Below are 9,995 nucleotides of genomic sequence, written 5' to 3'. Positions count from 1 at the left end.
ACCCCAGTGGCTCCCTGTTGCTAGGGTTTCCCCGCGGCGCGCCAGTCTCTGCCAACTTTCGGTCGCGTCCGCCTGTTTGTCTTAGCACCCCCTTTACTCCGAGAAGTATCGGCCTTGGACCATGAGTTTTGTTTGCCCTAAGTGTTACGTACGTGTGAAGTTCGAACTTTGAACCCAGCGGCCGTGACGCTCCCGGGTGCCATACCGCCGTCTCTCCACGTGCACGCTTGTTTCTGCTCGCCTGGGTCTCCCTGTCTTCAGAGGCCACCGTTCTTCCTCCCCGCGGCCAGCATTTGCAGCCCAGAGCCCCTGCTGGCCGCGGCCTGCAGGCCCCTGCTCCGGCGGCGAGCTGCTCCGGGGCCGGAGTTCCATTCTGGGGAGACGGCTCGCTTTTCCCCGTGGCATCCAGCGGCGTGGACTGAATGTTCAGCAAAGCCATGCCTGGGAACCAGAGGCGGTAATAACCTAGGGCGGCGTTAGTATCGAGCTGCTATTCTGGGGCAGAGCATATGAACCGTTAAAGCGAGTTGTGCTTCCCTGTTAATTACTAAGTGCATCGCCTTGGTCTCGCCAGATTTGAATCTGAACGCTCTCTCTCTCCATGGGTCCATTCGAGCAGCCTGTTCCCTTCCCAGAGTCGCTAGTGTGAACCCTGTGTTCTCCTTCCACGCGGTGCCCGTGGCCTCTTCTGTGTGTGCGCTGTCTCCCGCTGGGAGCAGTATTGGTGCGTGTCACTGTTCCTGGGGAGTCTCAGGCTTCCAGAGAGCCCAGTCTTGGAACGAAGGCCCCGTTATTCCTGAGAACATGTGTTGGTGATTCACAGACATGTGTTGCCAAGTCCAAGTGCCCCCTTGGAACACGGCGTGGGGGCTGTCTCGGCCCCTGAGGCAGCCCTTCCCGTGACGTGTACCACTCTGCTGAGCTTCAGAAGTGACCCGGCCGGTTCTAGCAGCTGAGCGGGTGTCCTCACGGTGCTCCTGCGGTCAGGCGCGCCTGTTCCGACTGTTTTCTGGTTGGGGGTGTCTTTGTCACTGTCCTCCCTCCCTGGGGCTGTGAGCAGTAGCAGACGGGCTTTTAGAAATAAAAAAACAAACAGGACCCTTCACCTACAGCTGCGGTGAGTCTGGGTCTAGAATTCTGTGTAACCAGAAAGTGTGGGAGATTAAAACACGCAGGTGCAATCAGAAAGCGGAGAAGAGCCCTGGCGGGGTCGCTCCGTTGGTCAGAGCATCGTCCTGATGCTCTGGGTTGTGGGTCCAATCCCCATGCAGGGCACGGACGAGAATCAACCATTGAATGTATAAATAAGTGGAACAATACATCTCTCTCTCTCTCTCTCTCTCTCTCTCTCTCTCTCTCTCTCTCTCTCATACACACACACACATACACACACAATCAGTAAATAAAAAATGTTACAGGAATGTCATTCTAGGCACCCAGGATCTTTCCAGCCTCAGCTCTCAGCAGATCCCCCGTCTTGCACCCTCACCGTTGGCCTCACTGCATGGACCCCCGGCCTTGGCTCGTGCCGGCCGCTCTGCCTGGGGTGCCGGCCCACTGCCCCACTGCCGACTGAACGCTTTCTCACCCAGCAGGCGGTTACTGAGCATCGACTCCGGGCCAGCCTCTAGGCCCTGGGGATACACAGAGGAGCGAGGCCAGGTCCCTCCTCTGCCAGGAAGTCAGCGCCTTAACAGAGGCGACGTGAAGCAGAGCTTTTCTACCCGGGACCCTGGGGATGGCGGCAGCAGCAGCAGCGAGGTGCCCAGGGAGCTCGGAGGAGGAGCGTGTTTGTTCCTGACAGACCGCGCTCTGGAGTGCACGGCGCTCCCTCTCGGCGCTGCCAGGCTCTCCTCACGCTCCTCTGTGGCCTCGCGGGGTGGGGAGGGGGTGTCCTGCTCCCCGCCGGCTCCCTGCCGGCCTTGAGGTGCCGAGGCGCCAGCCTCTGACGCGTCCTGTGCGTCTCCCGGTCCCCGTCACAGTGCTCTGCGTGTTTCAGGTTTGTTTCTGCCTCGTGTTGTTTCAAAGGGGATTTGGGGCGGCTAAAAAAGGTCCGGCACAAGATAGGTGATGAGGTCTGAAATAATTGATGAGTTTGGGATCGAAGTGAGTGGGAAGAGAAAAGGAAAACCAAATAGGGGATAAGATGCACCAGAAGATCGTTGTGCGTGTTGGTTCTCAGCCCCCTACGTGGGGGTCCGTGTGAAGAGGGACAGGGTGGTGTCCGTGCTTGGTGGGACAGGCCTGATGGGGTGGAGCGACAGCAACGCGGACTGAGGCCGAGGACCGAGGAGTTCCTCGCCCCGGGGCCTCCTTGCCAGGGCGCCACGGGCCGTCGAGCAGTAGCCTCTGTGCAGTCAGCCTGCTGCCGAGGGCTCGGGGCACGCGCCCGCAGCGCAGGTCCCGTCTGGCAGCTTCCGCCGAGCCGCCTTGCAGGAGACCGGCCGGCCGCCTGGTCAGCCGGAGCCCCCAGCTGGCTCTTCTGCCACGTGGTGCTCCTTCACCTTCTACAGCTCACGGCCTCTCTGAAGAAACGGCAACTCTCCTACCTCTTCTTCCCTCTGATAAAACCTCCCTCGTCTGTTACATCCAACCTCTTATCCTCGCCAGCTGAGAGTGTTTTATCTCGCTTCTTCTTAAGCCGGTGCTATAAAAACTACTTACTCTCCTGTGCAGTTACATTATGATACTGAATATGGCATTCAAACGGCAGGTTCTTGCTCTGCCGGTCTGGGTGTTTCCAGAATGCCTCCTACTCGCGGTGAAGAAGCATTTGTCTCGAACCCTCCCTTCAACTGGCCCGTTCACGTGGGTTGGTCAGCGGTGGTTCCCGGCGCCCGGTTCCCAGGACGAGCACACAGGACGGACTTCACGCACAGGAGCCAGTCGGCCGGCATTCAGTTCCATCGAAGCTGTCCGCCTGGCAGCTGATTCACGTGGAAGAGAGAGAACCTTGTTAGTAGAACTCGTTTCTTGGACTCGGCCAAGAGTTGAAGGAGCTGTGCTGGCATTCCAGCGGGTCAGGCGGCGCCCCGTGTCACGGGCGCTGGGCCACGGCACTTGGCGGGCTGTCCTGCCGCCACCGGGCCCCCGCCGCTCACTGTCCGGGGAGGCTCTGCGCCCCACGCTGGGGCTTCGGGTCCGCCGCGGGCTTCGCTCTCGCCTTTCCCAGGACCCAGCTAACGACGCCGGGTGCCTCGGATCGTCATGTGCTCTGTGAAGTACTTTTGAATTTATAGTAGGTTGTTGTTTTCTTTCACTTAGTCCTCAAAATAAACTCCACTTTACAAAAGAGAAAAGCCAGAAGTTCGGAGATTTGCCCGGCACCTTCCAGCTCCTGGGTGACAGGCCGGCACTTGAGGCCGTTGCTGGATCCTGTCATGGTGCTGAGTGTCGGTGCTGAGGGTCGTAACCCGTCTCCTACCTTTGCAAAGCCTGGCGAGGCTCTTGTTCGGGATAAACTGCACAGTAGCAAAGCCCCTGGGGACTGTTCCTCCGAGTCTCCTCCGGGTGGTGCTTGTGTGGGTTCGCGCAGGTCAGTAAATCTCCTAGACGCAGGGAGATCCTCGGGCAGGTTTCCAAGCACGTAAAGCTCTCTGAGGTTTCAAGAGGATTTATTTCAGTTCCTGAAGTGCCCCCTGAAAATGTGGCTGTTAACACCCAGCTAACCGTTCAGGCGGGGCCTGGGCCTCCTGCCTCCTCCCCCCGGCCTCACTGCCTCCCCGGGGCCTCGCCGGGAGCCTCTGAGCTTTCCTAGCCACTGCGGGGATTGCCGTCCCTTTCTCATTGCATGTCGGTATTTTTTCTTTTTGTGAAGATAGCCTTTCTTTAAAAGATTGCATTCTGACAATTTCAGCTTCTGAAATATTTCCTTAGGTGTGACTAAGGTTCCGACTTTCTAGCTAATACCTTTGTGTGCCTTCCGATTTGGGGAAATTGTATGAAATATCCCTGATCCTCCTCCTGCCTCTCTTAAAGAGTCTGCTGTCTTTCTGATATTATTCCGAAGAGAAAGACCTGAGATGCGTCTCAGGATGCGTCCGGTCGGCCCCCCGGCCCCGCAGAAGGGCGTCCGCGCCCAGAGGCCAGCCAGGAGCCTGGTGCCACGCCGTCCGGTTCAGACCGGCCGTCTCTGCGCTTGTCGTCACTGCTTTTACCGGGCTCATTGAAGTCTGATTTAAATTTCTGCTTTCCCTTTTTCTTTTTGTTCTCTGTACCTTTCGTTTGTTTGAAGTCCGCACTCTCGTTTTCTCCATTTGTTTCATTTCTCTGGAACTAACTTGCTTTGTGCATGAGTTAGCTTCTCTATGAAAGGGACGCAGTACTGGTCTTCAGTGCATCCGAACAGGGCTGGGGGTCACAGGGGCACGTGTGGGCTTTGGGAGAACAGCAAAGGCTCAGTCGTGAAAGGTGTGCCGTGTAATGGATTCTGATTTAGTGAAAAGGTAGCAAACAATAATACGTGCCCTTTATTTTAAGCAACCTTTGATTTAAAACCATGGCGTTTTTACAGAAACCTTTGAGAGAGAGAGAGAAGCGTGGATTTGTGGTTCCACTTACCTGTGCACTCATTGGTGGATTCTTGTACGAGCCCTGACCCGGGGTCGAACCTGCAGTCTTGGCGCCTGGGGACAGTGCTCTAACCAACAAAGCTAGCTGGCCAGGGTGCAGTTTTAATGTTTTGTTGATGTTACTTCTACCAGTGTTTGTCATGCGTTCTTCCCTCCTTAAGTCATCGTTTGGATTACCTTATGGATCTTCCCCTCACTTCCTGTGCATGTCCGAGAATGCGGTAGAAACCTGGGGGTGTCAGCAGTGAGCTCCGAGGAGCTTCCACACGCACCGCCGTGTGCTTCACTGCCGGTCCTCCCCGTGCGAGGGATGGGGGTCTTGGGACTTCCCCGGCCGTCGCCGAGAACTGGGGGAGCCGTGGAGGTCCTTGTCCTACACCCAGAGCCTCGGACGCCCTGGAGATCCCTTAGGAAGTGCTGTCACCCTCTCTGCTGTGCCGAACGCTCCTCATTCCTGAGGGGTGTTTCACAGTGGGCTGTGGAGTGGCTGCCCTGCTGCTCTCTCCGGGGTCCTCGGAGCTCCTCCTTCCTCCTGGGCGAGGCCGGCAGATAAAGTGGCCCCAGGGGCACCCGGGGCAGCCTCGGAGCCGCCGTGAGAGCCGTGAACCCAGCTGTGTCAGAGGAGGCCTGGGCTACTCAGAGCAGCGTCCCGAGGTCCCTGCAGGGGAGGTGAAACTCCAGACTCAGTGCCCCCCCCCCCCCCAGAAATCTAAACCCACTTGGAGTTTGGAGTGGGGACGGTGGAGCGGAGCGGGGGTGGGGTGGGGAAAGCAGCCCCGGCCCTGACAGAGCGGTCCCAGCAGGCCCGGAGTCTGATCCCGGTGCGGGGTCGGGGCCAGTGACTCGGTCTGGAGCCCGTGTCCAGCTACGAAGGGAGAGGCGAGCCTGCCGAGAAAGACCCCTGCAGACATGTCTCGGGGCCGCGCTCAGCGCCAGCCCCTGTGTTTTCCCGGCAGTCAGGCAGTCACTGCACCGAGGACCCGAGAAGACGGGACGGGCGGGCGTGTGACTGACGCGGAGGGGGGGAGGGGTCGCGCGGGGGGGGGGGTGACTGTTGCGGGAAGGTGGCAAGAGCTATATCTGTGCACCGCGGCTAGGCAGTGATGAGAACGCAGAGAGGAGGTGTAAAGGCCGGGGTGGGAGACAGAAGCACGGCGGTTGGGGGGAAGCCGGGGCCGTAAGCGGGGTGACCTTGTCCCGCGTGCCGCGCTCCTGGGAGGCAGCTGCTCTCACATGCTTCCCCTCGGGGCGGCGGTCCGTCCAGCGAGCTGGCTCCGACACGGCTGTGCTGTGGGGGCTTCCGCGGCTCGGCCCGCACCCCGCTCCCCGCCGTCGCTCCGTGCCCTCCGTCTCTCCAGGGGACCCCCCTTGCGTCTCCCCTCCTACGGCGCCCGCCCGGCAGAGTGCCCCGAGCTGCGGTGGTCAGGAAACATTTTTGGAGCGCCGCTGCTTTGCCCGCATGTCGCTGACCCGGAGGTTCTCCCCGAGGGAGCCTGGACAGCTCCCTGGGGGGGGGGGGGTGCTGAGTGTGAGTGGGCGGTGCTGTAGGACGGCTGCTTTCCACCACGGGAAACTGCTAAACACGTAAAAGTATTAAAAACAGGGCCGTGTGGTTATTCCCGCCTCACGTTGCAGACCCGTGGGGTTCCAGGGTGTCACGCAGCTTGCACCGGGCTCCCGGTCCGGTGCCCGCTCCCCCAGCCCAGAGGTCCGCCTCCCCCGGCCCAGCAGCTGCTGCGGGGCCTCTGCCCAGCAGGGCGGCCATGGGGCGGGGCTCCTTGTCCGTCCTCACTCTGCTTTCCGGTCCCAGTGAGTTCTGCTGAGTGCCGAGGGCTAGCCTGGAGCGGACAGAGTCGGCCGGAGTCCAGGGAGGGAGCGAGGGGCTCCCCTAGTACCTGGGTCTTTGCAGGGCTTGGACCCGGTGTGACGCTGGGGGAGCATCCTCGCCCCGCTCTTACCCTTACAAAGGGGGGCGTAGAGGGGGGCGCGCGCGGGGAAGGCCGGACATCCCGCGGGAGCGGTGCCCACTGGTGCGGGAGTCTGGGTGTGCGGGTTGTGGAGGGCCCCGTGGAAGGGCTGGCGGGGCGGGGCGGGGCGGGGCGGGGCGGAAAGGAAAGCAGGGGCGGCTCCCGAGGCAGGCTCCGCCCCAGGGCGCGGGTTTAAAAGCTGGAAGGCAGGCCCCGCAGGAAAGGCTCGCAGCTCAGCAGGAGCGCAGCGACGGCGCGGCGCAGCCTGGGCACAGCCATGGCCCTGCGGGCGCGGGGCGCCGGGCGGCTGGGCAGCATCCTGCTCTTCGCTTTGCTCGCTGCCAGCGCTGCCTCGTTCAGCTGGGATCTCCCCGAGCCCCGCAGCCGGGCCAGCAAAACCCGAGTGCACCCGCGAGGCAACCTCTGGGCCACCGGTAAGTCTTTGGGACCTGGGCAGGTGCCCCTCACCACCGGGCTCTCAACCCCTTTTCCTTCTCTGGCCGCCCCTCGGCCACAGACGGTCCACTGGGCGGGCGGGGACCCTGTAACTCATCTGATGTAGTAGATGGACGGCTTGAGACCCAGACAGGGCAGTGAGTTGGCTGAGGTCCCTCGGCCACTTTCAAGCAGAGGTGAGAGGCTGGATCCTATGTCTGCCCGCCAGCCGGTGGCCCTTCCCTTAATTTAAGCAAGACCCCGCTGACTTCTCCTCTAACCTCCGTGTGTCTTCTCGCTGCACCTCCACCTCCCAGACCCCCCTCCCTTCCCCACTTCCTTCTCTGCCCTCTGCCCCCGTCTCCGAGCGGGCCCTGGCCCATCCCACCCGCTCCTCGCTCCTCGCTGCGCCGTCCTCTCCACCCCTCCAGCTGTTCAGGAAAAGGTGAGGTGCAGGCTTGGCTGCCCGCCAGGGGTCCTTATGGCTCCTCGGTGAGGAGGGAGGAGGTGGCACGTATTCCTGCCGGGAAACTAAACAGCGGGCAAGACCGGGGGCTTTCCCACCGTGGCAGGGTCCTCGCTCCCTGACTTCCTTGTGCCCCGGCGCCTCCTGTCTAGGTCACTTCATGGGCAAGAAGAGTGTGAAGCCCCCCAGCCCCCCCCTGCTGGGGACGGCCCCCCACACCTCCCCGAGGGACCAGAGGCCGCAGCTGAGTCACGGTCTGCTCAGGAGCCTCCTGCTGAGGAAAGCTCTGGGCGCGGGCCCCGGCGGCCCACCGCCGCACACTCAGGTGAGCCGGCCCTCCCTGCCCTCAGCCGGGGCCGGGGCTGCCCCTCGCGTCAGCACTGGGTTTAGGGCCTGCCTGCCCGGCTGGGAGCCATGGGCCCCAGAAATCCAGGGGTTCTGGGCGCCCCCTGTGCTCCAGAGCTCGAAGGGAGAGGCCTCCAAAGAAAGGAAGGCAGGTGAAGAAATCAAAAGGAAGAAAATGATAATAGTAAAAGGAGAGGGACCTTCCCAGCAACCCCCCCAGAGTGAGAAGCAGAAGCTTTCCCCTCACCAGGTGCCTGGTCTGAAGGCAGCGTCTTGCAGCCGGACCTTCCCCAGACGGCCCAGGTGCACCCCCACCCAGCGTGCCCACCTTGGGGTGCCCCGGATATGCTTGTGGTTGACGTTGGGGCACCGAGGCCCACAGAGGGGGCAGACGAGTCCATCAGCAGCCGAGACCAGCCCTGTTCACCTTGACCGGTGCCCTTCCCAGTCTGCCCTCTGGCTCTGCGACCAGGGGCAGGCCTGTCAGCCTCGGCACGTTCTGGGCTGGGGAATTCTCCCTGGGGAGGCAGTCCCGTGCACCGGGGGAAGCGTAGCAGCATCCCTGGTCCCTGTCCACTACTGCATCGTCCCCCATCCCCCGGACTGTGACGGCCGGAAAGGGCTTCAGACGCTGCCAGAGGGGCTCGGGTGAAAGGAAGGAGCAGGAGTTAAAACCCTCCTCGGTTGTAAACCACTGGCCTGTGGGGCTCAGGGCCCCAAAGCGAGAGCCAAGCCAGCCTTAGTCTCTAGCCATTCCCTGCTGCCGGTGCTGTCTCCCCCGCCCCGCCCCCACCTCCCCTGGCGCTCTGCCACTGTGTGCACTGTGTGCGGAAGGCAGAGTGAGGAGGTGGCCGGGGGGTGTCAGTGTGCGAGGCCGAAAACCTAGCTGCTTAGAAATGTCCTTTAACCTCTCTAAGCCTCATCATCCTCACCCATGAAATGGGGGTCATAGCGCCCGTCTCCCTTGAAATGAGACCATGTCCTGTGCTTAGCGTGATGCCAGGTGCGTAGAAAGTGGCCAGTGAACGGGAGCTGGGGTAGCCCGAGCTCCCTGGCAGCGCCTGCTGCTGACTCACCTTTGCATCGCCCGCTGCGCCGAGCGCGGGGTGTGTGCGTTTTGAAAGAAGGGAGGGGCATGCCCTGGAGAGGGTCCCGCTGCAGTCCACCCTCCTGACCCTCCCGATGCCCAGAACCACGTCGCCCTGGGGACCTCAGGTGAAAGGGTCAGCTAGGAGCTGGAGCTGGCTGAGTCTGAAGGGAGACGGTGTCACCTCTGGGGCCGTTGGTCTTGAAGGCCTGAAACATGCAGACCAGCCAGAAAATCCGATGACACTGTACCTGGCCCTGGGGGACGGGCTTCAGAGGTGAGTCGGGGGGCAGTGAGAACACTGACCCTGGCAGAGGGCCAGTCACTGTAGGCGGGCTTGTCTTCTATGAGCTCCCTTCACTGTCATGGCTGTGAGGGTGGGGCTCTTACTGTGAGAAAACACTGCCCTGACCCCTGCCAGGCCCTTCCTCAGGAAGAGAGGTGAGGGGGGTTGCCTCCGATGACAGCCTGTCCCTATGGGACTGCGGATGCCTAGCGCCCAGGAATGGCAGGATGCCCCTATCAGTTGCCCCCTCCGCCCGGATCAATGTGTGTTCCCTTTCAGTACAGGAGGCTGCTGGTGCGAATGCTGCAGAAGTGATGCCGTTAGTGAGGAAGATGCAACCACATGGCTTAGATTGTGCCCATGCAGGGAAGGTGCTGAATGGGACCCTGGCAGTGGCCTCCCCTGGCTGTAAATCCTGGGCTCAAATCTCCATTACTCCACTACTGTGATTTCTGGCCGCGTCACCAGGAATATCGCCAGTGCAGACACAGAGTATATTCCTGCTGTATTTCCTGCTTCCCTGTCGAAGTGGTGAATAAAAAGCCTGCTCTTTACACAGAACGCCTGGTCCTCTCCTTCCAGCGTGTTTGAGGGAATGGGAGGGAAAGGGGTCTGGACGATGGGGTGTTCACGTGAGATAAGGGTTGGCTCCCCAGTACCCAGAGCACGCTGTGGCACCAGCCGGGCACCGACCCGGGACTGCTACCCGTCCGCTCATTCCGCAAGCAGGTCACTCCACACCTGCCGAATGCCAGGTCTGGTGCCCGGCAACTGGTTCTACGCTCGCCTCTGCCACCTACAGGCAAGTCGTATGTTTGCTTGCCCATCAAAGGGAGTT

At 61.3% G+C, this 9,995-nt stretch overlaps 1 protein-coding gene across 2 annotated transcripts; it reads left to right on the top strand.

Moving 5' to 3' along the window:
- The first annotated feature begins 6,407 nt into the window (after positions 1-6,407).
- NMB (neuromedin B) lies at positions 6,408-9,706 on the top strand. Of its 2 annotated transcripts, none has more exons than XM_045824863.1 (3): positions 6,408-6,972; positions 7,592-7,764; positions 9,442-9,706. In XM_045824863.1, exons 1-3 carry the CDS (start codon positions 6,816-6,818, stop codon positions 9,604-9,606), a joined length of 495 nt encoding a protein of 164 aa, XP_045680819.1. In that variant the 5' UTR covers positions 6,408-6,815; the 3' UTR covers positions 9,607-9,706. The 2 variants fall into 2 exon arrangements, with proteins under 2 accessions (XP_045680819.1, XP_045680820.1); XM_045824864.1 differs by having other exon boundaries at positions 9,437-9,620.
- Positions 9,707-9,995: the final 289 nt, after the last annotated feature.

This window comes from Phyllostomus hastatus, unplaced genomic scaffold (genome assembly GCF_019186645.2).
Source record: "Phyllostomus hastatus isolate PE091 unplaced genomic scaffold, TTU_PhHast_1.1 phas_scaffold_555, whole genome shotgun sequence".
Classification (NCBI taxonomy): Eukaryota; Metazoa; Chordata; class Mammalia; order Chiroptera; family Phyllostomidae; genus Phyllostomus; species Phyllostomus hastatus.
The sequence above is the reverse complement of the archived record's forward strand: the minus strand, read 5'-3'. Positions and strand labels throughout refer to the sequence as shown.

Coding starts and splice junctions, on each gene's coding strand:
- NMB (XM_045824863.1), top strand. CDS start 6,816: ATGGCCCTGCGGGCGCGGGGCGCCGGGCGGCTGGGCAGCATCCTGCTC. Junction 6,973..7,591: donor AGGCAACCTCTGGGCCACCG/GTAAGTCTTTGG, acceptor CCTCCTGTCTAG/GTCACTTCATGGGCAAGAAG. Junction 7,765..9,441: donor GCCCACCGCCGCACACTCAG/GTGAGCCGGCCC, acceptor CTTTCAGTACAG/GAGGCTGCTGGTGCGAATGC.